This window comes from Diplodia corticola (genome assembly GCF_001883845.1).
Source record: "Diplodia corticola strain CBS 112549 chromosome Unknown scaffold1, whole genome shotgun sequence".
NCBI lineage: Eukaryota > Fungi > Ascomycota > Dothideomycetes > Botryosphaeriales > Botryosphaeriaceae > Diplodia > Diplodia corticola.
The window spans coordinates 1,970,592-1,984,288 of NW_017971480.1; the positions used below are offsets into that span (position 1 = coordinate 1,970,592).

The 13,697-nt window shown below is 59.0% G+C and overlaps 7 protein-coding genes across 7 annotated transcripts; 4 read left to right on the plus strand and 3 right to left on the minus strand.

Annotated features, from left to right (window-relative positions):
* Nucleotides 1-439: 439 nt before the first annotated feature.
* On the minus strand, nt 440-3,122 carry BKCO1_1000626 (dna replication protein; the record flags this gene model as incomplete). The annotated part of the gene is made up of 2 exons (XM_020270044.1): nt 440-3,030; nt 3,092-3,122. 2 exons carry the CDS (start codon nt 3,120-3,122, stop codon nt 440-442), a joined length of 2,622 nt encoding a protein of 873 aa, XP_020135470.1.
* Nucleotides 3,123-3,542: 420 nt separating this feature from the next.
* BKCO1_1000627 (ribonuclease subunit b) lies at nt 3,543-4,859 on the plus strand (the record flags this gene model as incomplete). The annotated part of the gene is made up of 1 exon (XM_020270045.1): nt 3,543-4,859. One exon carries the CDS (start codon nt 3,543-3,545, stop codon nt 4,857-4,859), a length of 1,317 nt encoding a protein of 438 aa, XP_020135471.1.
* A 604-nt stretch (nt 4,860-5,463) lies between these two features.
* On the plus strand, nt 5,464-6,870 carry BKCO1_1000628 (tubulin-tyrosine ligase; the record flags this gene model as incomplete). The annotated part of the gene is made up of 1 exon (XM_020270046.1): nt 5,464-6,870. One exon carries the CDS (start codon nt 5,464-5,466, stop codon nt 6,868-6,870), a length of 1,407 nt encoding a protein of 468 aa, XP_020135468.1.
* Nucleotides 6,871-7,424: 554 nt separating this feature from the next.
* BKCO1_1000629 (uncharacterized protein) lies at nt 7,425-8,537 on the plus strand (the record flags this gene model as incomplete). The annotated part of the gene is made up of 1 exon (XM_020270047.1): nt 7,425-8,537. One exon carries the CDS (start codon nt 7,425-7,427, stop codon nt 8,535-8,537), a length of 1,113 nt encoding a protein of 370 aa, XP_020135469.1.
* A 287-nt stretch (nt 8,538-8,824) lies between these two features.
* On the minus strand, nt 8,825-9,269 carry BKCO1_1000630 (chch domain-containing protein; the record flags this gene model as incomplete). Its single annotated transcript, XM_020270049.1, has 3 exons — nt 8,825-8,893; nt 9,050-9,146; nt 9,205-9,269. 3 exons carry the CDS (start codon nt 9,267-9,269, stop codon nt 8,825-8,827), a joined length of 231 nt encoding a protein of 76 aa, XP_020135128.1.
* A 125-nt stretch (nt 9,270-9,394) lies between these two features.
* Nucleotides 9,395-11,619, plus strand: BKCO1_1000631 (biotin apo-protein ligase; the record flags this gene model as incomplete). The annotated part of the gene is made up of 3 exons (XM_020270050.1): nt 9,395-9,431; nt 9,491-10,133; nt 10,182-11,619. The coding sequence occupies 3 exons, from the start codon at nt 9,395-9,397 to the stop codon at nt 11,617-11,619; spliced, it is 2,118 nt and encodes a 705-aa protein (XP_020135127.1).
* A 340-nt stretch (nt 11,620-11,959) lies between these two features.
* Nucleotides 11,960-13,364, minus strand: BKCO1_1000632 (dna-binding protein hgh1; the record flags this gene model as incomplete). The annotated part of the gene is made up of 5 exons (XM_020270051.1): nt 11,960-12,781; nt 12,856-12,969; nt 13,026-13,129; nt 13,196-13,241; nt 13,350-13,364. 5 exons carry the CDS (start codon nt 13,362-13,364, stop codon nt 11,960-11,962), a joined length of 1,101 nt encoding a protein of 366 aa, XP_020135130.1.
* Nucleotides 13,365-13,697: the final 333 nt, after the last annotated feature.

The following is a 13,697-nucleotide window of genomic DNA, read 5'->3' on the forward strand; positions in this document are numbered from 1 at the left end:
AGTATACCAAATCATTTGCTGTAGCCATCTCTCATGGAGGTCCTCTGCGCCAGATCTCCGCTCTCCCAGACCTGGCTCAAATTGGGGCTGTGAAATTCATGAAGGAAAAAAAAGCCACTGTTACATCCATGCGTTCGAACGCGGGATATCATACAAGCCTTTTACTCCCCTTCCATCTCCATCCTGAACAATAAGCCGGAAAATAAACAGAAAAAGAATACCGAGTCGTCTGGAATACAGGAGCCCCCACAAAAAAAAGGGGAGACGAAAAAGCCAAGAGCCAACCTATGCAGCAGTGCTCCTTGATCGTGACCTCAAACTTCTTTTTTTTGTCCCTTCCTTTACATTTACCCCACGCCGCCACAACAACACCTTTCAGACGCCAACCTTCTTGTCTTAACAAAAGAACCAGACACAACGCCAGGACCCATTCACTCATCTAGATGATTTCCAAATCGTCATCATCACTGCTAGTCGCCTTCGTCACAACCGCCGCACTCCCCATACTCTCTCGACCGGGCTCTCGGATGCCCTTCCCCTCAATCATCAGCCTAGCCTTTTTCTTCGGGCTACCCTCTCGACTCCTGCTGCGCTCGGGCAGATGCAGCACGCCTCGCGGTGATTGCAGGGCCGGTGACTGTAGTTGCTGTTGTTGTTGTTGTTGTTGCCGCGGGTCCCCGTCTCGACGCAGCATGTCGTCGATGCGGCGAGTGCCACTGCTGCCGACAAGCTTCTTCTTGGATGGACTGAGGAGAAGCTCGCGTTTGTTGGCACCGCCCCATCCCATGGGCTCGGCCGTGTGGCGGGCGGAGTAGGACGAAGAAGCAACCGTGGTGGCCTGGGACCCGTCGCCGCCGCCGCCGCCGCCTCCACCGCCCAGGGTCGCAGTGCGCTTCCGCTTGATGGGGTTGAGGGAGACGTCGGCGGCACGTTTGCCGAGGAGGCCGAGAGACGCCGCGTCGACGGGATCGGGCCCGTCGTGTAAGCGGTTGAATGGGGTGTTGTAAGCGCCCGCGGCGCCGGCGGCGGACGTCTGGCGGCTGCTGTTTCTCGAGCTGTCTGCGGTGGAGGAGGCGTCGGGCCGGCCGGCTGCCTTTGCCCTCATGTACTCGCTGCCCGCTTTGCCGCCAATGCGGCTCAGCTTGTCTGCGAGTTCGCGCTCTCGCTCTTTCTCGGCGAGCCTCTTCCGGTGCAGGTCCTCACGACTCATTCCGCGGTTGATGGCATCTTCGTCGTGATCCAGCCGAGCTGCGGCACTTCTACCGCTCATATGCTTCGGTAAAACATACATGGTCTCGTGCAAGTAGCTGTCGTATTGTTTGTTGGTCTCTGCCGGGCCTGCCCCATTTTTACCTGAAAGCCCCTTCCCAAATCCCGCCATGGTATTCACCTCCATACGGCCACGCTTAGATTTTTCAACCTGCAGATATACGTGATATTCACAGAACTCGGTTTTGCGCTTGTCGATCCAGCTGCCACATTCCTGCCCATCTTTCTTGACACTCTTGCAAAAGCCAAGATCACGAGCGTTGCCGATTTCAAGGATAGTGTCCTCAGACGATCCAATCTTCAGGGAGAACTGCCCTGTTCTTTTGTCCCGAGGAGGGAAGATTCCAGGGTTCAGGATGGCAATGAGTGTACCGGGCGTCAGCTTCCAGAATGTGGTAAAGGCAGTGCCGAAAAGGAAAAGATCGATTTCCCACTTGAAATCCGTCAGATGCAACACCATGAACTTAGACTTGTTCGGTCCATCGTCATCATCCGGATCCGCGGTCGATGCGGCCTTGGGCATGTTCTTAAGGTCTCGTGGGGTCGATTTCGATGCAATCACTCCCAGAACTACAAAGTCTGCTTCATGGTCCGGAGGATCATAATCGGGGCCTTTGACGGTCGCAAGCAGTCGGGGGAGAGGATACAGTTCCTTTTGATCAAATGCCCGAGTGATGATATTATGCGGGAGAAGCCGCCTGGAGAGATGAATCCCAGTGAATGGTTCGAATGAGGCGCCATCATCTGCAGTTGATTCAGGCAATCCGGAGAAACTGGAATTTTTCCTCGGAGGTGGATCTGTAGTAGCTGATGTTTGCGATGCAGAACGATGACGAGAATTTGGCCTTGACGTATTTGCTGAGCTGTCCAAAGAGTTGTTGGTGCTAGAGGACTGCTTTCGCCGCAGGAAACTGGGGCGAGCGGGTTTCTCAAAAGTATGTGATCCACTCCCATTTGACAATTGCGAAGGAGTCCGACCGTCCTGGCTGCTGGCCGTACGCTCCGCTGCACCCAGTCCAAAGCCCCGGCTTCTAGCCTTTTGGATTCTTTCATCCTTCGCCAGCTTCTCGTTGTCTTTCAACCTGGTCTCAGCAAGCCGTTCACTGAATGACTTCGGCCTCTCTAGAGCCCCGTCCCGCGCAGCAACTCCACTAGGACCGCTGAACGAGCTTGGGCGGTCTGAGCGTGCTTTCGAGCTAGGTCGCGAAGAAGTGTTCGAAGTATCCTGAGAAAATGTAGGTCGTTTTAGAGAAACGTCTTGCGCGCGCAACCCTTTATCGATACCAAGCTTCACACGCGCAGGGGAGGTCGGATCAAGCGGAACCCGGCCACGTTTCACGGGGGATAGAGGGACTTGAACGTTGGACTGAGCCCTGATTCGACCCGTTGCCCGCGACTGATCTGAAGATGCTGCGTTCTTGAGAGGATGTGGGCTGAATATGTCGCGCCCTTCACCTTCATCTGCCTCAGTATTGGCCTGCTTCGCCTTGGCAGCCTGCAATTTCTTGAGTCGGAGGCGGGCCTCGATTGCCTGAAGCTTGAGCTGCAACGTCTCCTCGTCTTCATCCTCCTCCTCGTTATCATCACCTTCTATACCGTCCGACAGGAGCTGCGAGGCGCGCGATGCGGTCCGAGGGCTGCCCATCGAGGGCGACGGCTGGTTACGACGGCGCTGCTCCCATCTCTTGCGGCCGCTGGGGGAGCTAAGCAGGGCCTGATGGGGAGACTTGGGGGGCCAGTTCGAATCGTTTTGGGACGGCGCTGAACAGCGGTTAGCATGCGGGAGGCGCGGGCGGCACAGGCACGGCACAGGCAGGCGCACCGTGAGACATGGCGTCGTCGGTCTTGATCATCGACAGGCCTTCCAATGCGCCGTGGGATAAGGGACCGCTCCGTTCAAGCACACCATGTCCGGGACTCGAGGCGCAACTGGGCTCTGGCCGCTCGGATCGGTCGTGTGTTGTGGTGCGGGCGGAGTGTTTGTCTTGTGCTACAGCGGAAGTGGTTTCGTGCTGCGTCTAAGGCACAAGGATGGCGCTAGGATGGCGCTCTGGACGATGCGACAGGGCCCTTGCTTGCGGTAGCGAGACGCGCCCGCTCGCTTGTGCCTGTCTGGCGCGCGCGTCAGCTCCTCCGACGCGTCTTCCGCGCCCGCCCTCGCATCTACGCCGGCTGAGCATCAACCTTCGCCGCCAACAGGTCTGCAGAATCCAGCACTGCTGCCACGATTGCCGCCCACCAATCGTCTTTGTACCATATCCCACCCAGCCAAAATGAAGACGCGATCAAAAAAGCCATCCGCCAAGAACGACGCGCCCGAAAAGACCGCACCCGCAGCCGGTCCCGCACCGCCCACCGCCGACCCCAATCCTCCTAAGCTTTTCGTCCTTCCAAGAGATGTCTCTTCGCAAGCGCACATAGTAACACTTCCAAACCCCGCTTCGTCGTCAGCGAATCGTTACTTTTGCTGTCCGAGCAAGGGATTCTACGAGTTCACCAGAGTCGCTGCCCCGAAGTCTGCATCGAAAAGCTGGCTCCTTGCGCCGCAAAGATATGGAGAGCCTGAACAGAGGAAAGAAGCAGATAATGTGGATGGCGAGACTGTTCATTCGCTGCGCAACGGCTACACATTGAAAAGTCCGGACATTTTCGTGGCTACACCGGTCGACGCTCTGTTCCTTGCCTTACCAGCACTGGTTCCTTCAGCGAAGGGCGGCGAGAAGCAATTGTTTTTGTCTGTGGAGGACCATATGGATTCACTGGGAAGCTCATGTGCGCAGCTGCGGAAGCTCTTAGAAAACGATACACTGCGGACACGGGTAGAGGAGAGAATGGCAGCAGCATGCGATACAGTCGATGCTGGCGACGAGAAGATGTTCCGACTGTCCATTGAGAAGCTGGCGAGAGAGCTACTGGCCAAGGCTGAGCGCTTTGTCGGGAACGGACTTCCTGCCTCGATGGAAGAGAAATTTGTTCGAAAGGCACTGGAGCGGCCTGTCATGAGCATCAAGCGCGAGGACACGACCGTAAGTCTCGTGTCAGAAGATGGCGAGGCTGCAAAAACAGAAACCACGACCGCGACAACGACTGATGCGGAGATGACAACGGATTCCCAGAAGTCGGATGATTATGCAGCCACATCCGCCATGACGGATCAGCAGACCACATCTCCTGCACAACAGCAGCCAATCGATGCTCCTGAGGGGATACCCCATCTTCTACGCTTGCGCACCGCAATTGACTTTATTTCATCCTCGTATCTGCCGCCCAGCATCCGCGCGCTTCTACAACCGGCATGGTCATCAAATAGCATGGTGGACTTCGACCCGCTAGATAAGCACCTACAGGAACTCGCCACACTCAGGTCAGAGGCCCAGGCATTGCGGTCTCTGTCCGACAACATCACTCGCAAGCACGGCATGGAAGACGATGAAGCGGCTGCGATGCGCGCGGAGAAGAAACGCAAGAAGGATGAAGAGGAGGTGAAGAAGAAGAATCAAAGTCGTGGTGTGAAGCAACTAGCGAAAGCAGACACGTCGGGCATGAAAAAACTTAGCTCGTTCTTCACCAAAGCTCCCGTCAAGAAATGAGTGGGTGCCAAGAACGATGCTCTACATCGGGCGACTGAAGGTTGATTTTCGTTAGTTCATGTCGCAGCAGAATTTTTAGGTGTCTCGAGAATATTGGTCAGCATTGCGTGGCGTTAATGGGATGGGCTTTGAATCATGGCTGCGCGAAGAAGCACCCAAGTTCCAGTTTCGGACATGTAGCAATTGCAACAGTCAACACCAGAGTGCCGCCTGTTGTATAGTTGTCACGTGTGGGGCCATGCAAGCGGACCCCCGGCTGCTGTCGCCGGTATCGCGGCCGAGCTAGGTAGGCCTGGGCCAAAACTTCACACGGGTCCGCAGAGGCGCACCGTTGCACCAACGCGCCCGCTGATTTCCAAGCCCCGCCGCCACCGCCAGCCACGCCAGCTTGGCAGCATTCCTGCTTCCCGTTTTTCGTCGATTTTGAGCGAGCCGTCTGTAAGTCACCTGCATGTTTGACCACCGTTTGCTCTTGCTCCATGCGCGTCCCGTCCCGGATCTCCAGACCCGCACTATATAGCTAGTGCTCCGTTGCTTTTTTCGTCCCCCACCTGCCGCTGTTCTCTCCCCGCCACCCTCCTCCACGGCCATCTTTCCGCTCACCATGCCTCAAGGTACCTACGTCGTGACCAAAATGTCGGCAAGTCGGCCAATAGACTGCCTGCTGGACTATGAGGACCCTTACGTGCAGCCTCTCATTGTCGCGGCCTTCCAGAAATGCCTTCCGGCGAACGCGTTCAAGCTCATAGAATCTTCCGAGGAGCACCGGGTGGGCCCAATGATCCAGTTCCGCGCGTACGAGGCGCTGGATTTCGAAAAGGCCGTGGAGATGCCCAACATCCTCATCAACGCTTACGTCATCCGCAAGGCTTTAATAAGGAAGCATTACCTCTCGACCACCGTCTCCCATTGGATCGTCAAACACCCGGAGTCGAAGCTGAAGGACCACGTGAAGCCGAGCGTGGAATTTGAGCTCGATTATGCAGAGTTCCTGGACGACGCCCTTGTGGAAGCCTGGGAGCTGCAAGAAGCCTTCCAGAAAAATGTGGAGAAAGACCCGAAAGATCGGGAATGGTGGATTTTGAAACCTGGAATGAGCGATCGCGGACAGGGCATCAAGATCTTCAGCACCGAGCACGAGCTTCAGGACATCTTCGAAGCATGGGAAGCGGAGCGCCCTGACTCCGATGATGAGGAGGAAGACAATGAGGACGACCGCCAAGATGGCGAGAGGGAGAATGCCGCCGCCCGGAGCAACAGCAACGAGCTCCTTGATTCCTCCACAATCCAGGTCACGGAGGAGAAGAAGGAGTACATCATCACCTCCCAATTGCGTCACTTTATCGCGCAACCGTACATCCACCCACCGCTCACCTTTGATGACCGCAAGTTCCACATCCGCACATACGTGCTAGCCGTCGGGGCCCTGCGCGTATACGTCTACAAGCCCATGCTCGCCCTCTTTGCCGCCACCCCCTACAGCGCGCCGTGGGACAAGGCCGACTCGGACGAGGATAGCGGACAGCCCGACCTCCGCGCCCATCTTACCAACACGTGCCTGCAGGGCTCCGACCAGCGCGAAGGCAGCGTGCGCGCCTTCTGGGATCTGCCCGACAGCCTTGACGCCTCGAATACGGCCGCGCATGCGGAGCTGGCCGGTCTGTCCGGAGGCTGGAAGGAGGACGTCTTCTCGCAGATCTGCACCGTCACCGGCGAGCTGTTCGAAGCCGCGGCGCGTGGGATGATGATCCACTTCCAGCCGCTGCCCCAGGCCTTTGAATTGTTCGGCGTCGATTACATGGTCGATGGGCAGGGCAACGCTTGGCTACTCGAGATCAACGCATTCCCTGACTTCCGGCAGACTGGAGACGAGCTCAAGGGAATCGTCGAGGGGCTTTTTGAAGAGACTGTTGACGTAGCCGTGAAGCCGTTCTTCCAGATTGAAGGGGCTAAGCCTGAAGGAACAGATAAGCTGAAGCAGGTCCTGGATATTGACTTGGGAAGGACATGAAAACAAAAATCGTACATACTGTGGGCTTTGCAGGCGTCGACCTCGAATTATCAGGCCGGGCAAGATATGACGAGCAGTTGCTCATGCCTTTTGTCACGAATGCTCGATGTTTTCGATATCCATTCTAGAAATAATGTGCACAACTACTCTGGAGAGCTGTAAGCAATGTATGAACATACCCTAAGAGAGAAGTGCTGTAGTGAGCCTGTCGTATTACCAACGAGTCATGAATTGCTCATCATCAACCCGCGCTGACCTCGAAAGAAGCTTGGGCCCTCGCAGATTTTCAAAATGCTGTGCCGTCAGAGAGGTAGCGCCAGGATGACGGATTAAAGCTAAGTAGAGAAGCCAATTACGTATGTAGAGTCAGGCAGGTACCTAGGTTATATGAATGTAGTCGGGAAGAATTAATCCGGACCGTTACTGTGGTACTACCTAGGTAGGTAAGTAGTACCTAGTAGAGATCCACCACATCATCCCGTCCTCCTTCCCTCTGCCACCCCGCGACAACAGACGCGCACCCGTGTGGCCTACAACCACGACATCCATCAACCATGTCTTCCACCGCCCTCCGAATGCCACCGCGTCTCCGCACCTCACCCACCGCCGTCATCCGAGCGCACCGCCTACACCACCACCACCACCACCGCGCCATCACCCTCGCAGCCCTCCCGCGCCACCACCACCACCAACCCCCCTCGCGGCCCCATCCTCCCGCGCCCGCGCCCGCACCCTCCCGCCGCCGCTCCTCCACCTCCACGCTCGTCGCCCTCTCCAGCGCCCCCTCCGCGCCCCTGATCACGCTCGTCTCCCTCGACCCCACCACGCACAAGGCCTCCGCGCTGCTCGCCCGGCTCCACGCGCTCCTCGCCACCACGCCGTGGCGGCTCACAAAGGCGATGGGCGAGCACGGCGCCAGCGACGCGCTCGAGCGGACGTACGTCTTCGCGACGCCGCAGCGCGCCGCGGCGTTCAGCTGGCGCGTGGCGCACGAGGTGGCGGCGGCGCGCGCGCACGACCCGGACTGGAGCGGGTGCGGGCGCCGCGTCTACGTGCGGTGGACGACGCATGGGCCGCCGGGGCTGAGCCCCGCGGATCTGGACTGCGCGGAGGCGACGGAGGCGGCGTTTGTGGAGGTTGCGGCGGCGGGGGGGGAGGAGGAGGAGGTGCGGCCGCTGGAGGGGGGGGATGGGGAGGGGGAGGAGGAGGAGGAGCGGACGGTCGAGGGGGGAGGGGTGATGGTGAAGCGGCGGGCGGCGCCGGGGAAGGGGACGTTCGGGCTGTGGTTCCCGGAGTGGAGGAGGGTCGCGGCCCGGGGGGATAGGGATGTCAAGGAGTGGGCGAATGAGGAAAGGCTCAGGCTGTACGAGTGGTGGAGGGCTAAGGCTTTGGTGGAGGGTGAGGGCGAAGGCTCGGAGGGCGGACAGGCTTGGCCTGCGTGGAGTATGGTTTTTGGAAGGGCTTGCGTTACACAGACGAGGTTTGAGGAGGATGGGCGTGGGAGGATTGCAATTGCGAAAGGGTCGAAGTGGAAGTGGACAGATGCTGAGTTAGAGGCCGCGAGGAAGATTAAGAAGGAGACAGCCCTAAAACCTCCGACTGGAAAGACAACAAATTACCACGCCTTGGTGCTGAGGAAGCTGCTGGAGAAGGCGGTGATGGGCTAGCATGCGCCTTGAAGTAGAAGATGGACGAGTGCATACTCAAGCAGGATGGGAGGGACAGCGAGCACATTGCTCAGCAACGGCGCTACTTGGCTTGATCCAGGCCAATCTACAGTATGCCATTGAGGCGGCTACGTGTGGCCTCTGGAGCTACATATGGTTCACTTCTCCCCAAGGTGTAGTAGCAAAGCAGTTCCTAAGCCAACAAAGCGTCGATTTTGCATGGGATCTTAGAGGAGAGACTCGATGTATGCGAAAAGCAAAAGGATAGATGGTAGAGAGGGCCACTCTCAGGCGTCCTTCGTAGAGGTCCGCTGATTGTTTCCCTGACGCTTCCAGCACTCGCGGAATGCGTCCATCTGGAGAGAATCGGTTAGCACATGCAATGGTATCAGAAGCGCAGGGAAAGCCTGGGCGAAGGTGATTCGGCCGGCAGAGCCGCGGGCATTTCGGAGGCGAAAAGTGTTGGGCGACGACGAACGAGCGGAATCGGCGACGGGCACAGCTGAGCTTACCTCCCTCTTGCAGGCGCGCCAATCCTTCTTCTCATAGTAGCAATCCGTCATTTTTGCATTCTCTTGCGCACAGCCCGTCGAGAAGATCCGCTTGTCCCTGCAAGCTGGGCGTCAGTAGGCGAGAGACTGGCGCTGAAGACGCCGCCCAGGCTTACCAGTCGTCGATCTCGTCGTCATCTGCCGCCTGCGTCGCTGCCGTCCGGTTTGCGTCGTTTGCCATCACTGTTGCTCTTCTCCCTCTGCTGGTTGTTTCTCTTGGTCCAAGACTGGCCGTGCCGTCTTCGTTTCGGTTGAGGCTCGGAAGTGTCGCCACTCCAACACCACCACTGCAAGTCACGCTCCATCATGGCGAGTAAGCGGACCAACGTGCTGGTCTACTCCGGTACGTCAAGACCATCAGCTGCCTCGCAAAAGACATCATCCGTTGACTCTCGGCCTCAGGCAACGGTAGCACCGTCGAGAGCGTGCGCCATTGCATGTGGAGTCTGCGACGGCTACTCTCGCCCAACTACGCCGTGATTCCTGTCGACGGCAACGCCATCATCAACGAGCCATGGACTGCATCGTGCGCGCTGCTCGTGATTCCCGGCGGCGCCGACCTGGGCTACTGCCGCACCCTCAACGGCGAGGGCAACCGGCGCATCAGCCAGTATGTCAACCGCGGCGGCAACTACCTCGGCTTCTGCGCCGGCGGCTACTATGGCTGCAAGCACTGCGAGTTTGAAGTCGGCGACAAGAAGATGGAGGTCGTTGGCGACAGAGAGCTTGGCTTTTACCCGGGCGTCTGCCGCGGCCTGGCCTTCCCTGGCTTCGTCTACCACAGCGAGGCGGGCACACGTGCCGTCGAGCTGAAGGTGAACAAAGAGGCTCTCATGGCCGGCGGAGGTGCCGTGCCTGAATCTTTCCGCACCTACTACAACGGCGGCGGTGTCTTCGTCGATGCCGAAAAACTCAAGGATCGCGGCGTTGAGACCCTTGCGAGCTACACAGACAAGCTACATGTTGATTCCGGAGAAGGTACTGCGGCGGTTGTGTATCGCAAGGTCGGCGAAGGTGGCGTCATCCTGACTGGACCTCATCCAGAGTTCGTAATTCGCTCATGATGGAGCCATAGCACTACTGACACTGGCAGATTCGCCGCCGTGAACCTCAGCAAAGGCGAGGATATCCCCGGCTACGACAAGATCGTCGACGCGCTGGCTCAAGATGACAAGCAGAGGACCGATTTCCTCAAGGCTTGCCTGATCAAGTTGGGGCTGCAGGTCAACCAGGAAGCTCAAGTGGTACCGTCCCTCTCCCGCCTCCATCTCACTTCCTCCAACCCCTCCGACGTGGCAGAGCTGGTGTCCTCATGGTCCGACATCATCACCGTAGAAAAGGGGGAGGAGCACATCAAGGGCGAGAACGACACATTCCATCTAGAGAAGCCGTCATCATGGTCCATGAGCACTCTCGCCAAAGCCGTCACTTCCATCATCCCCGGCGCATCAGCAGCAGAAGAGGAGGAAGAGAAGGGCAGCGGCGCATCACCGGAGGGCAAGACTGACGCCAGCTCCACGGCTGACAGAATCCTCGACTATGACGCCGTCGTCAAGCGCCTCGTGCCGCACGAGACGGACCGGCCCTCGAGCAAAGCCACGCCCTACTGGAACCACGACGCCTTCTACGCCAACCTCGCGGCGTACCACTCGCGCACGCGCGACACGGCCGGCGCCTTCGGCCGCTACCTGCTCTACGGCGAAGTCGTCACCAGCACCAACACGCTCCTCGAGAAGAACCCCCGCCTCCTCAAGCACCTCCCGTCCGGCCTCACCGCGACGGCGACGACCCAGATCGCCGGCCGCGGCCGCGGCTCCAACGTCTGGGTCAGCCCGCCCGGCTCCCTCATGTACAGCACCGTCCTGCGGCACTCGGTCGCGCTCTCGCAGTCCGCCCCCGTCGTCTTCATCCAGTACCTCGCCGCGCTCGCCACCGTCGCGGGCGTGCACTCGTACGACGCCGGCTACGCCTCGCTCCCCGTGCGCCTCAAGTGGCCCAACGACATCTACGCCCTGAGCCCGGACTCGGCCGCCTTCAAAGCCGGCGGCACCCACACATCCACGGACCCGAACGACTTCGTCAAGATCGGCGGCGTCCTCGTCAACTCGAGCTACCAGGGCGCCGAGTACACGCTGGTCGCCGGCGTGGGCGTCAACGTCGCCAACGCGGCGCCGACGACGTCGCTGGACGCGCTCGCCCGCGCCCGCGGCCTGCCCGCCTTCCGCGCCGAGAAGCTGCTCGCGAGCGTGCTGGCGCGGTTCGAGGAGCTGTATCGCCGGTTTTGCCGCGGCGGGTGGGACGAGGACTTGGAGCGGATGTATTACGGCTTGTGGCTGCATGAGGGGCAGGTGGTGACGCTGGAGCAGGAGGGCGGCGTGAGGGCGAGGGTTAAAGGGATCACGAGGGACTGGGGCTTGTTGGTGGCGGAGGAGCTGGGGTGGGAGGATAGGGGGACGGGGAAGGTGTGGCAGTTGCAGAGTGATAGTAATAGTTTTGATTTCTTCAAGGGGTTGTTGAGGAAGAAGTTGTAGAGGGGGGAGGGGGTTTAGAGGGTGTTGGGTACGGCGGCGTTGAGCCTTACCTGTTGGAAATCTTGCGGACTGGTTTTGCGTGCAGTAGAATGATCCTATGTTATGTGCGTATAGTTCTTATGTCTCACATCTACGGTAGGACGTTTGCTTCAACTGCCCATGTAGGGAGTGAAGCGTCCTACGCGAAGCACAGAAGCACCAAACATTGTTCAATCAAATGTACACGCGATTAATGCGTGGTCAGGTGCCATGAAGATGCCTCATCTTGTAACATTCCAATCGTCTTTTTATCTATCCAACCCTTTTTCCTTTTACACTTACTTTTGCGGGGATTCATCGTCTACAAAATCGTCACCACCTGCTCGTCCTCATCCTCCTCACCAGCCTCCGTAATCTGCGGCGCACCGTTGCCACCGGGTGGCGGCATGTCGTCCTCCTCGCCCTCCTCCTTGCGCATGATGATCTGCACGACGCGGTCGACAGCCTCACGGACCTCGTCGTCCTCGACGTGCAGGTGGGTTTCGCGGACGATAGGGTAGACCTTGACGCGGCGCAGCTCGTCGCGGGCCTCGCGGGTGGTGCACAGCAGCAGCAGCGTCTCGAGGTGGGTCTTCAGAATGTCGTTCTCCGGCTCGCGCTGCTTGTCGGGCGGCAGCAGTTGCACCTCGTCCAGCATGCCCTCGGTGTCCTCGTCGGCGTATTCCTCGCCGCCCATCAAGGGCAGAAGCAGGTAGGGCAAGATGTTGACGCCGTCGGCGTCGAGCAGGCGCATGTGGGCGTCTATCTCGAAGCAGACGTTCTTGATGGTGTTGGCGGCGCCGCGGCGGCGGATGGTGGAGCGGTGCTCGGTGAAGACGGTGAGCTTGGTGATGGGGATGATGTCGGCGTCGCGGGCCTGCGGGGTCGTCAGGTAGGCGCGGCCCTCGGCGTGCTTGGCCATGTCGGCAAAGAGGTACGACAGGTAGTCGTAATCGGCGTGCTTGTTGTAGCGGCCCTCGGCGCCCTTGACGAAGCAGTCCATCAGCTGGTCCATGGCCACCTTGGACGTCGACAGGTCCTTGGGCACCGCCCGCTCCAGCGTCAGGATGCGCTTGAGCGAGTCGGATTTGGCCAGGTTGGCAAACAGCATGGCGATCTCGTTGGCATTGGGCTCTTTGGAGCTCTGATGTGAGATGGCAGTGTCAGAATCGAGTGGAGGCGTAGGGACGGGTTGGCCGTGCCGGTTGACTGACATACTGTTATGCGCAGAAGCAGAGACTCGAGGAAGGCGTCGTCCTTGGCCAGACATTCGCGGTTCTCGTCGTCATCCGTGAGGTTGATGAGCATGGTAAGCGCATTTTTGCTTATGGCCTGTTTGTGCGCCTGTCAGCAGACGGACCCCTGTGGTCAGCGCAGATGGCGCATACTGTGTAGTCCTTCACCAGGAGCTTCAGGTCTTTTATAGGTTCAAGCTGGTTGCGCTTGAAGAGCGAAGGCTGCGCGGTGGTGTATCCGACCAGGTTTTCGGCGGCTGGGAAGGACGCAAGTCAGCATTGAGGGCTGAGGGCTTGGGGCGCGGAGGATGAGACGAGCGTACCGATCTGGCGGATCTGGGTGTTGCCGTGGTGGAGGAACTCCACAAGCTGCAGATGGCGGCGTTAGCTCACGGCGACTCGGCGGATGGGGTTGTCTTGCCTCCTCAAGCTCGGTAGGCATTTTGGCGGGCGGGGGTGAAAGTTGGGCGCGAGGACTGGTGGCTGCGTCATGGGTTTGGACTTTTTTGCTTTGGCGGGGCTTATCTTATCTTATCGCACGGACGCGCACGCGGTGTCTATTTTAAGCGCCCTCGCGCCCTCGCGCCCTCGCGCCTTCGCGCCCTCGTCGTCCTCCGCCGCCTTTCCCCTCTCCTCCACTCTCCGATGCACGTAGACGCGCTCCATCCACGCTGCTCATCACACCGCGCATGTTTCGCTCTCACCCGTGTGACGCCTCCGCAGCCTCTCAACCCGCAGTCTTCTTAGGAGAGCGCTATTGACTGGGAACCGATACGAATGCCTCCCGATTGAGTGCCGTCAGCCCACAGTTCCCCAGTGGCTGCT